This window comes from Odontomachus brunneus, unplaced genomic scaffold, assembly GCF_010583005.1.
Source record: "Odontomachus brunneus isolate Ranch 3 - 2012 unplaced genomic scaffold, Obru_v1 Obru_scaffold_156, whole genome shotgun sequence".
Classification (NCBI taxonomy): Eukaryota; Metazoa; Arthropoda; class Insecta; order Hymenoptera; family Formicidae; genus Odontomachus; species Odontomachus brunneus.
Genome location: NW_022639606.1, coordinates 774,422 through 792,329, shown reverse-complemented (window position 1 = coordinate 792,329; position 17,908 = coordinate 774,422). Strand labels below are relative to the sequence as shown.

The 17,908-nt window shown below is 35.0% G+C and overlaps 3 protein-coding genes across 8 annotated transcripts in view; 2 read left to right on the top strand and 1 right to left on the bottom strand.

The window, feature by feature from the left end:
• The window catches only part of LOC116850822 (protein kinase C and casein kinase substrate in neurons protein 1), a 49,895-nt gene extending 42,253 nt beyond the window's left edge, over positions 1 to 7,642 (top strand). For all 4 annotated transcript variants that reach the window (XM_032829527.1, XM_032829526.1, XM_032829528.1 and 1 more), the window contains 3 exons: positions 4,134 to 4,300; positions 4,388 to 4,548; positions 5,859 to 7,642. In XM_032829527.1, the coding sequence (XP_032685418.1) occupies positions 4,134 to 4,300; positions 4,388 to 4,548; positions 5,859 to 5,971 (441 nt within the window). In that variant the 3' untranslated portion in view covers positions 5,972 to 7,642. The remainder of the gene's footprint in view (positions 1 to 4,133; positions 4,301 to 4,387; positions 4,549 to 5,858) is intronic.
• A 211-nt stretch (positions 7,643 to 7,853) lies between these two features.
• On the bottom strand, positions 7,854 to 14,244 carry LOC116850821. 2 transcript variants are annotated; one of them, XM_032829524.1, is made up of 4 exons: positions 13,528 to 14,244; positions 13,300 to 13,446; positions 13,116 to 13,217; positions 7,854 to 12,539 (listed from the first exon to the last, which is right to left on the bottom strand). In XM_032829524.1, the coding sequence occupies exons 1-4, from the start codon at positions 13,672 to 13,674 to the stop codon at positions 9,711 to 9,713; spliced, it is 3,225 nt and encodes a 1,074-aa protein (XP_032685415.1). In that variant the 5' UTR covers positions 13,675 to 14,244; the 3' UTR covers positions 7,854 to 9,710. The 2 variants fall into 2 exon arrangements, with proteins under 2 accessions (XP_032685415.1, XP_032685414.1); XM_032829523.1 differs by having other exon boundaries at positions 7,854 to 12,542; positions 13,528 to 14,241.
• A 2,663-nt stretch (positions 14,245 to 16,907) lies between these two features.
• The window catches only part of LOC116850795 (FK506-binding protein 59-like), a 3,352-nt gene continuing 2,351 nt past the window's right edge, over positions 16,908 to 17,908 (top strand). Inside the window, exons 1-2 of one of the 2 annotated variants that reach the window (XM_032829456.1) lie at positions 16,908 to 17,232; positions 17,465 to 17,801. In XM_032829456.1, coding sequence (XP_032685347.1) covers positions 17,466 to 17,801 — 336 coding nt within the window. In that variant the 5' untranslated portion in view covers positions 16,908 to 17,232; position 17,465. The remainder of the gene's footprint in view (positions 17,233 to 17,464; positions 17,802 to 17,908) is intronic. The other variant, XM_032829454.1, reaches the window with a different exon arrangement.

Sequence of the window (17,908 nt, the reverse complement as noted above, 5' to 3'; positions counted from 1 at the left end):
CAATATTGTCAACGAGCTCGTCTCGATCGGGCATCGATGGCCAATCGATCAATCGGCTACGCACGCGACCGCTCTTAACGGAAGTCCCCAGCCGCTCGCCGAAGACACGCTGAGCACGCGAGGTCATCCAGGATGGGTTTCCTTTCTCAGCTTTCTAGCTCGCTAGCTGTCTTAACCGAATTAACCGTAATCCGCTACGCGCTTGTACTCGCACGTAACCACGGATCTGCGCCTAAGGTGAACACGGACTGTATAGTCTGGCAGGTACAGAGACGAATTTACAAACTGGTGAGGTGATCGGGTAAAAACCAAGGAGCCATCGTCGTAGCGGCAGATACGTAGAGGATTGCGCTGACAAGAGGAGGACATTTCTTAATTAGATATCAATGTGTCTTGAGGCACCTCATTCCTCACCGTGGAGCTCTTGATTGATGACGTCAGAACCCAGACAACACACACCTCTAAGAGATGTCTTGTGGACATCCTGAGGATCTTGTTATGTCTTCAGAATATCCTTAAGATATTTCTTAATATCAAGGATATAAGGGATTCTTAAGATCCCTTGAAATATCTGTACTGTTTGGGAATGCATGAACGAAATTTCTGCAAAATACATCGAGACAAAAAAATATAAGACAGGGGAAAATATCCAGTAGTCGGCACTCTTCCTATCATCAGCACTTTCGCGCGGATATTGTTGCGTATTAAGGTATGGATTTTAAAGGGAAGAAGTGAATAATAAATAATTATTAATAAGTAATTTATAAACATCCCTCGATATTGGAGGAGATCCGAACAAAGATGCCGAAAACTGGTAAGTGCTGTAAAAGAGTGCCATCTACTGAGCGTTTTCTTCTGTTCAACAAATGATATCTGCAATTGATCAAGCACACATCTAAAATACTACGGACACTTTCCTTTTATTCTAACAATCAATAAATAATCGTAAACTTAACGTGACATGCAACTTTCTTTCTTAAACTATATTTCCTCATTATCTTATCACGTTAATTTAACAATTATTTATTGATTGTTAAAGTAAAAGGAAAGTATTCAGAATACTTTAGAGGTATGCTTGATCAATTGTATCATTATTTGAATGTATCTTTTCACTTCGACGTACTTTGCAGAAATTTTTGCCATACATTTCTTTTCTTCTGACGTCGAGGTAAATCAAGATAATCGCGATGAAAAACCAAGAGTCTTAATCAGATTCTTTCCATGTTCCTTTGCGTTAACGAATAATTAGTATCTTGTCGTAAAAGATTTCCATAGGCAAAAATAGCTTGTAGAAATGTTCAATTTTTAAGAAACTTGCTATTATTATTGGCTTATGTAATAAGTAATTTCGGATTTTCCAGGTAAAGTGTAGCAATTGTACTTCTATGTAATTTTAATTTTGTAAAACAATGCATGCAAAAGATGACAAAAGATCGTAGAATCAAAACGACATGTGAAAGTAAAAATACCAATGCCTGGACAATAATAACAGTAGTACCTAAACGTTGGATATTCTTATTGTTTTGGTCTTTAAATATGAATATTTAAACTTTCGATACGGAAAGAATATATGTATATTGTTACGCTCACACCAACACTCGCGCAAGCGTTCGGAAGAGAATAAGCAAGCTGGTTTTACAAAGAACAATAAGCATGTATTTACAGCTCTACAATTAAATATTACCCGAAATCATCGCGAGAAACCGTGACACGTCAGCTTGGTTCGAAAGCTCGTGTCCAACTCTACTGTCAGCAGCTGTTTACTTCCCTTGACAACCCATCGTCAAGGAGCGCTTGTCATCCTAAACCATCAATCGGGTGCTTTACAAATCAGTAAAGCGCGGACGCAACAATATATATTGAATATATACATATATTCTTAAGAGTTTAAAGTTTAAATATCTATATTTGAGAAAATCAAAACAATAAAAATGTCCAGAGTTAGATATCAACGTTATTAGTGTCCAAGCATTGACACTTTTACTCTACATTATTTCATGAAATTAGAGCAACATAAAAATACAATATTTTTTTTACTTGGAAAATTTTACTTATTATAGAACCTGATATTAGCGTAATGCGATTTATGAAAGGAGTCGTAAGATCCAAATAATCGCTCTTAGTTTTAATTTGAATTAGAAAAGCTCTCCGTTCCTCGAAAGTTTGTAAATTGGTTTCTTTTGAGACGCTTATAATACTGCTCGTGGTATATATACGGTATATATATAGTTATACTATAATATTATTTAAAAAGATAGAAGTAAGAATCACATCAAGCTTAACAGTAAGTCACATATGCCTGCAACCGATTGTCAGAGTCACATGCGATATCTGCATGTTCCACGCGCTTAAGAGTATTATACAAATGAAGACCTTGTTACAAGATTAAACGACGGGATTAATATCGAATTCATTTCGCGAATGGAAGAATTACATTGCAGTCTGCCTTAAGGTAGTTTGTCTGTCAATCTTAAAAATAATTTTGAATTTTAACAGTATATCAATAGATAATCTAAACATATATAAAATTAAACAGATTAACTAATAAGGTAACATCGCGAACTCGAACTCTCTGATTTTAATACTTTTGTAAGTATGTAGAGTAAATCAATACATGAATAACGGTATATTCCATTATCGCTATTTAAAGGTATGATTTACATTCTCAAAGTAAAAAAGATGATTCTACTTTTTCGTGTATTACTCTTAAATTAAAAAAAATAGAAAAAAGTGTTTTGAATAAAAATTTAATGGTAAGAGTTAAGTGCTGTAAATTGACATAAACATAAATAAAAAAAAATACCTATAAAAAATTTTTTACAATAAAGTTTTAAATAATTTTTTATTTATGCTTATGTCAATTTACAGCACTTAACCTACCATTAAACTTTTATTTAAAAAATTTTTTTCTATCTCGTTTAATTTTAGAGTAATACACGAAAAAGTGGAATCGTCCTTTTTTACTTTGAGAGTGTAAATCATACCTTTAAATAACGATAATGGAACATCCCATTATTCATGCATTGATTACTCTACATACTCACAAATTGTATCAAAATCAAAGAGTTCGGGTTCGCGTATTCCCTTGTAAAATAAACTGACATAATTGAAGTCAAAGTTATATATACTGTGAAACGAATACTGATGTCACGCTTTTAATTCTAGCGACCAAATTACTCTTATGCTTTTAATGAAAAAAAAGAGAAGACAGTACAAAAAACTTATGTGGGTGTACACACGGAGAGAATATATATATATTAGTTTATCGGGTTTCTTTATGTTGTATTAATCATTAACTTTTTAACTGTGTCGTCACGGACCAACTATCTTAAAACTATCGCATTTTCTTTCGGTTACGGATTTCCAGATTTCGCATAAATCTTGCAGTTCAATGGTTTGTAACTGAACGAGTAGTGATGGACATAAGATACATTTAACAGCGAAAATTGACAGTTTGTATAGATGTAGCGTCCCCAAGAAAACGCGATAGTCGTGAGTCATTCTGTATGTTAATTCCACGCATGGTGTATCATAAAACGTGCATATTGATCTGTCAGATAATCATTTCTCGCACAAGAACATCTCGTTTAAAATGTGTGTCATCTATAATGATACATCTGTAACTTAAAATCGATTAGCTGTAATTCTCATCACATTAACTCTTATTCGTTTCGCAAAACGGGTCTCGGGTCTCAGTGTGCTTTGTAAATACGCACTTTCCGAATTGGTAAAATTTATTGCGATGGAATTCCTTTCTCGAATGAAAACTATCTTCTCCATAAAAAAAAGTATGTAAAAAAATGCAGAGTTCGTTGCATAGCTCCATCGATTGAGGGTAGTGCTCGCGAGAAAAACAGCTGACCCGATCGAAATTGAAATAGAATCAAGCTCACAGTTTATTGAGAAGATAGACGCAGTGAGGTGTACCGACAGCTTTCACAAAACAAAACGGCACGTTACATGCTCGTCGGCATGCTCATTAAAGCGCAAAATAATCGCAGCGAGCGACTCGAGTCATACGGAACATTTGGTTGCACGCATGACATTTTCGTTCAAGATACTCCGTGCACCTGTTGGTGCACGCTATGCGAACTTCAACGAAGCGTACCTAACATCTTCGCTTATTCAAATAGGAATTTCCGCCAGTGAATAATAAATCAAAATCGAAGTCCGCCGGCCGAGTGATATCAGCGGACGGCAATCACGGGGACAGTAAAACGGACACGATAACTTCCACCAAGCAGTCCTCGGAAAAGAATAACCACGAGACCGACAACGGCAACAGGACCTCGACGATCACGTGAGTACTCGTGAGCCAGGATTGCCCGCGAGTGATCTGTTTCGTTTATAGTCCGAAGCTAATTATATGAAACGCGCGATTGTGTAGTAACGGCACTAACGCCAAACAAGAGTCAAATCCATTCGAGGAGGAGGAATGGGATGAGGATGGTGGTGAGCCACTGGTCGATAATGGAGAACCCGGAGTTCCTGTACGAGCGTTGTATGATTACGAAGGAGCGGAAGCGGACGAGCTCACTTTTAAACAAGGCACGTGCAATGTGTTCCTACAATATTGGCAAAGTCTGGAAAACAAATCGACCCAACTTGAGATATCTATTACAAATTTATACACTATCATAAAAGATCCGTCATAAGTTAATCATTAGAAACGTATTCTACACCGAGAAAAATAATTTGCTGGCCTAGCAAATTTCGTTGGTTTAGCAAAATCTTTTCGTTATTATATGGACAGCAAAAAGATTTACTAAGAGTACTAATCATTATTTGCTGGATATAATTTGCTGAATCTACAAATTATTTTGCTACAAAAACCATGATGGATTTATATAAGCAGTTGCAGTTTTGCTCCGATAGCAAATAAATTTGTTAAGGATATATTATTTTGCATCAATAGCAATGTAACGTGATTCTTACGACAAATACACTCAACAAATTTTTTCTATTCTGGCAAACGAAATTACTTCTGCTTTAATAACGAGTAATTTGTAAAATTAGTTACGTCAACTAAATTTTTTAATGTCACTACGAATATGCGGTAGCAACGACGATTTTGCTAAAAAAGTAAAATTATTTTTCTCCGTATACATATGTAATTAAAATCATCTACATTTATGTGTAATATATGCAGTAATAGTAGAACATAATATATCTAATTTCTTAAATAATTAGTTAAATATATATCATTAATACACTGAGAGAAAAGTTATCTTAAAATATTTCTTGGATGAGTGCCATTAATATATTCATTTAAATCTAAATTCTCTTTACTTAAACCAAATATTGTTTATTTAAATCAGGTAAACAATATTTGATTTAAATAAAGAGAATTTAGATTTAAATAAATGCACGGTTTCTAATAATACATCTATGAATGACGGTGTCACATGATTTAAATAAAAAGAATTTAAATTTAAGTAAATATGTGTTAATAGCATCCATCAAAGAAATATTTGTTGATTTTAAGATAATTTTTCTCTCAGTGTACATTATTGCTCATATGATATTTAATGAGAGACTTAAACAATTTACATTCTATATAATAACTCTACAAAGAAAATAAACTCTTATCAAGCTGTCCTATTTTTCTCTATATTTGGCCCTTATTTTGAATTATTTTATCGATAAAAATGCCTCTAAATGTGCATACAAGCAATCAGAAAACTTACAAGTCACATTTAGAAGTACTTTTATCGATAAAAGAATTAAGAGAGATAAAAGTACTGAATAAGGACCTTAGAATATGACCAGCTCATTTCACTTCATTGTATATACAGTTCATATATTTTATACTACATTACTCAAGTTACTCAATACTTGAATAACCGCTACTCTTTCAGGAGATGTATTCGAGAAGCTAGAAGATGAGGACGAGCAAGGGTGGTGTAAAGGAAGAAAGGACGGCAGAGTCGGCCTCTATCCAGCGAATTACGTAGACCTGGTATCGCAATAAATTAACGATATAAAGCCAAATCCACAAGTTCGTTAGCTACTTAATGTGTAAACTTCGCGAAAAAAGTGAAATTTTCGCATTTCGTTTCTCCTCGCTGTTTTCTTATATAGCGAGTTGAAATGTACGAAGTCGTGGAACGCCAGTTTCGCGCCGTATGCAAGGAAACGATACGATGAACGGGATGATACGTTAGATGAGAAACGGGTTAAAACTCGAAGTCTGACTTCCAGACAAACGAGTTTTTCAGAGTTTTTCGAACTACTAGGCGCGAACGAATTGTCTGCATTTATTGAGTCGTGTAAACGTCGAGAAGCGATTTCGTTCAGAGATCCTTCTGCAGCGTCGGGGGCAACTAGCAGAGTTATAATTTAAATGAACAGCTTTCCACACAAAGATTTCCTCTCACACTCACTCAAAATGAAATTCGTTTCTAGATAGCTAGGTTAGACGAAATCCCCGCGCTAGTTAGTTTCAGTGGATAAACATGGATTACACGTGTGTCGCGCGCATATAACGAGTTAAGTATTGGAATATTGTACAATCATACGATTGATGACTCATTACCATTGTTATAAATTAAGAATCTTTTGGCTGCTGCGACGAGAGTTCTATTTAATTTATTGTTATTAAAAGAAAAGTGTACTATTAAAGCAACTAATGTCTATCTGAATGGTGTCATTGTACATAATAGATATAAGAGCATAGTAGTATGTGAAGTTATCATGGTCGTTTAACAAATTTGAAGCGTTAAAGTATACTTGAAGCGTGCGAGCATATAAACGACACGAGACTTTGAATTACGTATAAAATTATAACATACGGAATAAAGAAATTCGGGACCCAGAAAAGTCGATAGAAATGTTCTATTTATCAATGGAACCTTATAGTTGATGATAATTTGATAAAACGAATTTGATGATTTGCCACGAGAGAATGCTCGGGCAATAAGAATATAAATTATGAATGTTACGTTGTATCGAAAGAATATTTTCATCTAAAATATGTTGTGTACATAATTTGTTTTTATATAGGTCCGATAATATTAGGAAATCGTTTCTTAGAGAAAACATTGAAGTTTAGTTTTTATTGAATCGAAAACGATGATTCTTGTATATTTCGAACTTGCTATATAATATGTGGAAAAAGAAAAAATATATTAAAATATCTCCTATTAAAATCATTATTATACTTGAATAAGTGTAATATCTATCGAGTGAAAATATCACATGTGTGTGTATCAAGTGAAATTAATTTTTCTGGGGATCTAAATACATAAAATACAGCATGAATCATCATGTAAGAAATAATGCATATAGTTAACACACTTTTGTTTCAAGAAACCCCAATTTATCTTGTAAAAGATATTTTTAAATTATTTAACTGCAGTCACAGAGGTATTTGATTTACGATTATTGTAATACGTATTGAAGAAAAAGCAAGGTATTCATTACGAATACATTGTGTCTATGTACACAGTATTTATGTAAATATCGTAGAGTATAGCGAAATTTTTAATTCTGACTCAGTCTGACTGATTTTTATAATCATTCATTTATTAGTCCTCCAAATTAATTTTTGTGAAGTGTTCACGACTCCATACAGTTGTTAAGTAGATTCTAGCTTGTGTATAAAATTCATTATGTATGTCTAATAAATGATACTTATACATAAGACGTCTTGTAAATTTACCATGTTACATTGTCAATATAATTTTGCATCTTGTTCCATATACAAGAATAAAACTGAAAATATTACTAAATAAACTTATAGAGATATTATAGTGGTAAGGTCTCACATATCTAATGCATCACACTGATATGCCCATCGTCCAAGACAAAGCTTAATAATTTTATAAATGCTTTAGAAATGAAAACTACTTATATATTTTACACAAAGAAAAACTTTATCTGGATTTTATACATGTTCATTATATACTAACAACTATGTGGTGACGTTAATTCAAGAAGTATAATTATAACTCACTTAACATATAGTAATTTATGAACCATTATTTATTTAAACCACATATAACGCTATTATTTCTACTTCCGTTTAACAAACTTCCGTTTAACAAACTTCCGTTTAACAAACTTCAAGTATATCAAGCATATAGCATTGCAAGTAGTTTTATAATTATATTTCAAGTGATATAGAGATTAGACTAAAAACAAAAAACTTGTGATCAGTAATGTACTTGGTTTAAGATATTTTAATATTTTTTTTTTAAGAGCTATGAATTTTCCGCATTTCTTTTGGAGCACTAAAACATTTTTCTCTTTGTCAACGTGAATGAAAATACTCAAACGTGTGGAAAAATATATAATACTCGAATTATCAATAAACTTTTCCACATAAATTGAAATATCTGTTGACCATATATATGTTTCAAGAAATCAACTTATTTTCTAGTACACGAGATGTTTGTTTTAGGGTTCCAAAGGTACTAACTTCGAAAAAATTTATAAAAATCTAGTGTATGGATTTTTACAATTAAGATCATCCATATTTACGAGTATGCAGTATATATGCAGTATATAATAGTATAATATGTGATATATCTAATTTGTTCCACACTAGTTAGATATATCTCATCGAAATATTGCTGATGTAATATTTAATGAAAAGCTTGAACAATCTACATTCTATATATTTACATTTATTAATCGCGTCAATCTTTTGCATAAACGTAAGAACAATACTATGTTCAGCAAAGTAATATGAATATCTATCTTACATAAAAATTATGTTCTTTCTGTGTAATATCTTTCTCCTCTTTCTACATTTATATACATATATATATGTATATATATATATATTGCAAATTTGTATAATTTCACACAATACAAATTTATTACTAATGTTTTTATAGCTGTTTCAATTTCTATAATATACTTAAAGTAATAATATACTTAACGTAAGTTTATTTAGCATGTTTAAAATAACATAAAATGGATAAAAATATGCTTTTTTTATCATTATCTGAAATATGAAGGTCAAACAGGTCGTCGAATACATAACATGTATATCCGCTCATACGCAAATGTAACTCTTCAAACTGAACAAAAAGATCCCACCATTTTGCAAACCATGATAATTATTATGATATTAATTAAAGAATATCGGCGAATGATTATCAGAGGATTGTTAACAGACAATTACGACATTTTGAATGAGACTTTGCCCATAGAACTTATTCTATCATTTTCCATGTACTCTCATTCACTGATATTCTCTAATTAATATCTTAATAGTTATTATTGTTTGCAAAATAATATAGGATTTTTTGTTCAGCTTAAAGATTACACACAAACAGATGTACGCGCTATGTCAGATATTCTACACAACAGTGTATTCTTTATATTTTTTTGCAAATTGGAGACTTGAGAAACACAACGATACATGCCACATGTATGTTTTATATTTTACAAGTTATATTTTATTTTTATAAATATCGCAAAAGCCAGTGAAAAAGTTAAATTCTTTTTTTTCGATCAATCTATTTCTCATAAATTATTTTAATATTTAGAAACGCATATGAGCGTTTTAATCTGTAGACTTTTTGTAGAAAAAACCGAATTCACTTATACCTCGCTATTTTAGCAGATCTTATTATAAATTACAAATTTAGAAAAAGATTCGCTATAAATTTAATTAAGTTCATAATTAACATCGTCATGTGCTCAAAAATATTGTTTTTTTTTTATCCCTCTCCTATACAAAACTATATGAAATGAAAAGCTCACAGTAGAATCATACATCTCTGGGTCGCTACGTGGTCCTGCAGTTCCTCAAGGGTGTCAAAGGTTTGCTCGCATAATCGACATATTTGCGCGTTAGAATTGCATATGTTATGTATCGCGTACAAATGTTGGACCAGTTGCTCCTCCGTAGCAATGCGCTCGTCACAAAGCATACACTCATACTGGTAAACATCCTTTTCCTTCTTTTGCCATTCCGCTATCGCGACTTCCTCCTCGTGTGCCTGCACGTGTATCTCCAGTAGGACTTTCGAGTCGAATGTCATCGAGCATTGAGCGCATCGGTGGACCTTCGACTGATTGTTCTCCTGTTCTCCTATGCTGATCAGATTAGGATTGTCATCTTCGTCATCGAACAAATGTTTTCCAACGTGCTCTTCCAAAGCTTCATCCGACTCGAGAGTGTCGCCGCAAATAGCACACTGATATTGCTCTTTACTATTGCTCTGTTCGCCCTCGCTCAAATCATCACAATGCTTCTGCAAGTGATCCTTCAATACTTCCTCGTCTGTAAAGATCTTGTCGCACACGAAGCAGGTGTAAGTCTCTTTGGGCTTCTCCACGACCGTCTGGGTTTTGTCTATGTGTTTTGCACTCGTCTTGATAGTCTTATCGGACTGAACCTCATTCTTCTCCGTTGAAACATTCTGCGATTTTGTTGACACCTCGCTCTTCGAGTCCTGTTCCTTGTCCGATTTCGCGGATATAGTAGTCACCTTCTTGCTCTCGGGTTTTGTGACGTTCTCTATTTTGAATTCCGACTGGTCGTGGTTCTCCAAGTGGCGCATGAGAAGCTTCTCCGTTCGGAACGTCAAGTTGCACACGTAACACTTGTGCGGTAACGACGCTGCTGGCGTCTTGCACACGTGAGCCTTCACGAAGCGGGCATCGACTAACACCTGACACCTCTTGCAGCGCTTCACCTTCTGCTTCTGAACCTGCCGTGTCACAGTAATTGTGTTACTTTCCGCGTTAGTCGTTCTGTGAGTGCGTACGTGAGCCTCGACATCCTTGCGGCTGTCAAACGAGACGCCGCAAACTCCGCATATGTGATTCTCAGCTATAGCCTCTTCGATCTTAATGGTCTCTTCATAATTCGGCTTCTCGTTCGCCGCAACCGTTGAATTTTGTTCAATTCTGTAAACGGATACCGTGACGTTATTATCCAAGGTTTTAACTGTCGAAGTATTCACCCGTTTGATAATGGGTAGCTGATTGTTCGCTGCCGATGATTGTTTCGCTACAGTTCCTTGCATTTTCGAATTCGGAGTGCTCGTTATTTTGGATGCCGCCTGCTCGTAGATTAGCTCTTCCATTTCGTCGGAATCAGCGTCAGAGTCCAAGGCTGAAGTATTGTAGTCATTATATCTTTTCGGAGGTACACTCTGTCGCTTGCGGGACACCGCACTGAACGGCCCGATAAGTTTGTTCCTTGGTGCGATTTGGTTAAAAATGTCAGCGTTGTTGATTTTCCACAGTTTCATCGCTTTTTTGATATCTAGACGCTCGACGATGACTATCGGCTGATATTTGGACGAATTTTTAGCCACCTCAACAAATTCCCGTGAAATCGTTGTAGATGACTCATTGTCGCATTCTTTAATAGGCACAGATGTGTCTCTGATGAAAGAGGCCTCGATATTACTTATTATAGTCTTCCCTACTATACCCTTCAATTGCTGGTCGAGTTTGCGATAGGCTTTCCCGTAGGAGTTATCAAATCGGTTGATCTTACCGTCTTTTATGCCTAACAGCTTTTGCTTCATTTCATTTTCGACGAAATTCGCCAGCTCGACTTGCACGCGCTTCAGCGAATCCAATTCCGTGGTCTCCACATCGACATTTAAGCATCTTTCAAATTTCTTGCTGTTCAAATTAGACGGCACAGGATGAATTCTGCGCAGCTGGACCGCTTCGATGATGTCAGTGTTCGTCTCTTGATTGTTCTCGTCAATGTTGGAGCTCTTGTTATCCTTAGTTACGTTATTTATGGCTTCTTTATTCAAACGCGACGTGCCCGTGCGAACCAGCATCGACGTCACGACGTACCTGTCATTACCAACCGTTAGCTCGGATTTTATCATGCGCGGTGTAAATTTCTCATCAGCTCGCGACTCCGATTTCTTCGCGCGCTCTTCTATGTTCGTCGCTGACGAGACTGGAGTGTTCTCCTTTTCCATCGAGTGCTCTTGAGACGATGATCTGGTTCTTATGATGTTGGCCTGCTTGTCGGACGAATTCTTCTCCCGCGCGATGTTTGAGTGCGGTTCCTTAGTCGTTCGCCTTCTACGCGTTTCAGAATCCGTGTTGTCTCCAACGATATTATCACCGTGAATCGCGGTATATTTTTCCGAGAGATTCGTTTCTAGATTCTTCAAGACTTTTGCGATTCTCTTTTGTCGTTCTGCCTCCTTATCCGCATTGGTCTTCGCACGAGCTTTCTGCACCGGCGACATTTGCGCATCATCCGAAGCTATTGAATCCGTGTCAGAAACAGCCTCCCCGGTCGCTGCCAAGAGCGCCTTCTTTCTCTCTACCCAACGTTTCGTAGATGCCTTTCTTCTTTCGATAGCTCTACCGCGTTTCCCAGGTAGCAATCTATTTTTTGCCGATCCTACAGATGACTTACTCTCTATTACTTCATCATTTTCTTCCTTCGGCTTATTATTATCCTCGGAAGCATTGAGCGCCTGGTCAGAATTCTTGGGCAGAGCTGCTTCACTTTCATCGTCTGATATACATATAGTATTTACTGTATTTTGGTCTGTCTCCTGTTCATTGGCTAAAGAAGTTGCTTCTGTCTTAGTTTTCTTCTAAAACGAAATAAATAGTTTACTATGCAGTTATTAATGTAAAACTTGTGGTGCCTTCCAACATCTTTTCTGGAGATAATCTTACTGAAAACCTATAATTCATAAAGGGAGACAAAATTTGGCTTTCTATATACTGATTAAAAAAAGATATATGCAAATTTTTTAATATTGTGCATATTTTCATATAAGTACAAAACTTTTAGGTAAAAGAAAATAAATATTATCCTTATATAGATTTACATACAAAAAAGTTATTGAGTTGTAAACAATGTCACGCAAATTGATCACAGAAGAATGTGCTCTCTCATTTATTATATGAGATATAAGCTTCATCACAATGACCCACAATTAACATTACAACTTCTAGGCCTGGGATTTCTCCCTTGCTATAAATTTCCAATAAAATTTTCCTCAAAAGATGTTTTCGAATGCAATATTGTTTAATTTATAACACAAATAATATTATCAGACATAAAACCAAAAGCCTAATACATATTTTTAGTAATCAAGAAACAAAAATGTGACTATACATGGTAAAAGAAACATGAAGCAATGACAAAATAGAAGACATACCTTATCATTGTGATCAGAAACAATGTTCTCAGTATTCTCACTTACACGTTTTCTTTTTATGCCTCCATCCGCATTTCTTACACTTTTAGAAGAGTTCTTATTCTAAAACAAAGTAAATATTATTATGCTGAATAGTCACATCCATCATAAAAACTAATCAATTAAAAATACCACAAATACTTACATCGGTATCAGAAACTGCTGATACTTGTAACTGCCCTAGAAGAATCTTATTGGACTGTATAAATCGTTCCTTGAACTCGCTCCACATATTCAGCTTGTAGAGGCATACATGACATACAAAAGCAGGTAAGTTCTCCTCATGCTTAATCTGTGTCGAACAGAAGTGATAGTATATATGAAATATCTGGCTACTGTTAAATCTAACACAATAAACTATTATCAAACATACATCGACAAAAGTACACTTCACCAGATCCTTGAGCTTGCTTTCAACACGTTCGTTCCGCAAGCTGATCATGCAGCCGTTATCGGCCAGGCAAATTCGACAGCGTTCGGTCATATTTGTTCTATTCGTTAGATTTTGTTTCGCCGACATGGTGCTGAAGGGGAAGTGATCACACCGTAGGCAAAGCAAGCGAAATCTCGCTTAGGCCGTACAATACAGCCTTACGATGATTTGAAGTACGCGACAAGCGGATCGTGGCGGGTCCGTGCACATCGCGAGCGCGATGTTACCACCAATAACCTTTCCACTCGTTTCTTCACGCGGCTCAAGTTGCGCAGGAAACAATCACAACAATACACGATATGATATATGATATATCTTGACGCTCACACAAGCACTGGAGTGTACTAGAGTGTATTAAGTCACTCGCGCGCTACTCCCAGCCGTACAAACTGAAAAGGTACTCGTAACCAGCAGACATTTTCCGTAGCAAAGCGCGCGGAACAGAAATATGGCGCGGTGTAATTACACGAATGCAACTTCGTTGCTGAAGTATTACGTGCAATATCTATCCAGCTCCCGTATTGGTGTATCGCCGTGGATCGTGTTGATAAGACCGATTCCTATTGGTTCACGCGGTTTTAACAAATTATTATGCAAAATAATTCAGCATTTATTCTGATATTAACTAAATTTTTTCTCAAAAAAGGACGTTTTGAAACACAACCAGTACGTTCGAAAACTTCACTGATCTTTCTCTTTTTTATCTCACTCTCGTATTTCTCTAATACAACGGGTCTACCGGATGATGTTTCTGAACACACCCTAGAAATAGCATTATGGCCTCGCAGCCAGCACGATGCGCAATGCGACACGTGACACTTGATATCCAATGAGCGTACAGCTTTTCTAGAATAGCAGTATGATCATTGGATATCAGTGTCGCATATCGCACATTGCGTTAGTTGCGACAGCCAATGGATACATTCAGTACTACACTGCTCACTGAGCGTCCAATAAGCTCTTGCATTTGATTAGTATACATTAGTTTATATTAAGTCTAAAAGAATATGCCAATCGGATACAAGAGTTTATTACAGCGAACGGTTGTAGTACTGGATGCATCCGTTAATGACGCTAGAAGCGTTGATTCATCGCGTATGCTTCGTCGCAAACATGGAAAAGATTTGGAAGATGGTGAAGGGCCATAATAGTAGTTTCTTTAAGTTTGTGTTGGGAGGTTATTACGGTTCTGTGTGAGAAGTGAAAATGCGAGAAGTGAGCGAATTTACTAGAATATTAATGAATTTCATTGATCAACATCTAATGAATTCGCTCACTTTTCGCATTTTCACTTCTCACACAGAACTGTAATAAACTCCCTGATGACATTAGTCATGAGCTGTAAATAAATTGACCAACTACAGTCGATCACCTTCAAAAATCATTTTTGAAAATAATCAGCTGTGTCAATAATCGACTAATCACAGTCGATTTTATTTTTTAAAATAATGAACTGTGATTAATTTGCTTATATATTAGATTTGGTTTCCGGGCTTAAGCTACGTGGATTCATTTTTATTTGATTCCGACGTTTCGCGAACATTTCAGTCCACTTCATCAGCGAAAGCCTAAAAAATCAAATTTGCTTGTAGCTTATGACAAATGGCTTAAGGCTTATCCAAACGGATTTGCATAAGCGCATATGCAAATAAAAACATTTATAATCTTATAATATACTATTTTTCATTTACAAGAAATTCTTTTTTATTTTTCATACAATAGTTAGTATATTTTATACCTTGACATTTGTATTTTTACTATATAAAAGTATTTACAATTGTATGAAACCAAATAGAAAAACAGTGCAAACTACAAAACTACACTATGTTAATGTTCAACAACTTCAACATTAAAGTCCTAATTGTAAATTCTTGATAACATTGCCTCTAAATATAATTTATAAGTTTTCTGATCAGCTCATAAGAACATTGAAAGGCACTCTTATTAATAAAAGAGAGTTTAGAAAGGATCCAATAAGGTTATTAATATTTTCTATTTACATACAAATTTATTTTTGGACATGAATGTAAATCTATCACTGATAGATATACTACTCTGATACATCGTTGGCGCTTTTTTAAATAATCAATAAATAAATATATATTGCGTACGTTTAAAAAATTCTAATAACTTTAGTGCAAGATTATCGGAGCATGTTGAGATTATCGGTCTGCGTCATATTTTGAAAGTAGCAATAATCAACTACTCACAAACAGTAACATTGTAACTTTAACATTTGGGCCCTTCTACAGATAATCCAAGGCCAATTTGCAAAAGTTCTGTAGAACTGCGGAAATCACGATTATGATTATTTCTTACGACTTTCTCGTAGTGAAATATAAGTAAACATTGACAAGTGATTTTCCCGTACCTGATGGTGATTGTGCTATTAGAAACAATACATGCTTCTTGTGATCTGGCTTGTATTAGAATTTTTTTATTTTGAAAAATGCGTTGCTTATTGAACGATATTGTTTAAATTAAAATAAACAACAAGGAAAATTAATATTTTTCTAACAATTCCTGAAGATGGATGGAAACGCACCAATGAAAACAGAGTATTTATATCCAGCAAGCAATCTAGCACGAAAACAAGCACCATGTATCGCTGGCTTTATTCTATCTTTGTTATATGTAGTCCATATATTTTTCAGAATAGATTAAAAACGTATTACCTATTGTGCTGAATTGTCTCAATACAATACGGAAAAAATTATTAGCTAGATGCTGTTTATAGCCATCACTACCTCGTTAAGGAAAGTGGCGGCTCGTAGCGGAGACTTTTGTAAGTATATGGTCTGTTCTTTTCAGCTACACTACTGAACTGGTGCAATAAGTTAGAATGAGAAAAAATATACTTGTCTCACTTTAACTTATTGCACCAGTTCAGCAGTTAGCTGAAAAGAACAGACCAAGAGACTTTGGAACTACAAAATCTGTCGTAGGACTACTTTAAAATAATAGCAAAGAAATAGAAAGAAGTTTCCTATCTATACAATCACGTGTGACAACTCGACGAATCGTTGCACAACAAATCGTTGCATGTGATTGTATAGACAGGACATTTTTTTCCATTTCTTTGTCTATTTTTTACATAGTTCTACTACTGTAATAAATTAATAGTTCCAAAGTCTCTATTACGAGCCATTTTCTTTAACGAGAAATCGAGGTAGTGATGGTTATAAACAGTATATTCACTATATATTTACAAAAGTCTCCGCTACGAGTCGCTACTTAACGAAGAATCGAGGTAGTGATGGCTATAAACAGCATCTAGCTAATAATTTTTTCTGTATTGTATCGAAGACATGATATAACTCAACAATGGATTATAAGACATTTTTTTAATTTATCTTGAAAATCCTGATGTTAAAAATATCGATATAATATCGCCTCAAATATATTCGATATAATATCGAACTCACAAGCGAATAGAGATACAATCAAATATTGAATGATATCGACTATCGATATTAGTAGCGTGACTCCAAATTTTCTGGCAAATTCTATAGAATTGATTGCTTGGAAACTACGACTGGAGAAACTAGTTTTCTCGGGCTCACCGGTGTGTACGTGTGCAAGAATTCGCGTTTGCTTACGAACCAGTGTACATTAGACAACCGAACGCATTCTTTGTTACAAAACGTACGTATTGTCATTGTCAATTTTCTCATTTTCATATATAATTTGCCTATAAAATCACGCTTCCTCTATTTCTGCTCTATCATTTCCTCCCGTCGTCAGCATTTACGCGCGTTGTGTCCAGAAAGTTCTCTGCTCGCGGGATTCAAATACAAATCATTAATAACTTTATTTGAAGCTATTTTTCATTTAAGAAAACCGTCAATTCGGTATAAATTACACGTTCTACTTATAGGATGGCCGAAATAGATTTGTCTCCTGCAAAAGACAATGGTGTGTTGAAAGAAATTATCAAAGAAGGACAAGGAGATGATACTCCTACAGTTGGTTGCAAAGTAAGGGTTCACTACACTGGTACTTTATTGGATGGAACAAAATTTGACTCTAGCAAAGATAGGGGTAAGCCGTTCAAGTTTGATCTGGGCCGTGGTAGTGTCATCAAAGCATGGGATATCGGAGTGGCTAGTATGAAAAAGGGTGAAATAGCTATACTGACATGTGCTCCTGAATATGCCTATGGCAAAAGTGGTAGTCCTCCTTTGATTCCACCAGATGCTACGTTGAAATTTGAAGTAAGTAAATATTTACTTATTTGTCACAAAATAAAAATATCTTATAGTTTTGAAAAATTCTGCTATAACTTATTAAAGGAATATATTATCAATGTGTAAACTAGCAA

Coding starts and splice junctions, on each gene's coding strand:
- LOC116850821 (XM_032829523.1), bottom strand. CDS start 13,674: ATGTCGGCGAAACAAAATCTAACGAATAGAACAAATATGACCGAACGC. Junction 13,447..13,527: donor TGAAGTGTACTTTTGTCGAT/GTATGTTTGATA, acceptor TGTTCGACACAG/ATTAAGCATGAGGAGAACTT. Junction 12,543..13,115: donor TTTCTGATCACAATGATAAG/GTATGTCTTCTA, acceptor ATTTCGTTTTAG/AAGAAAACTAAGACAGAAGC.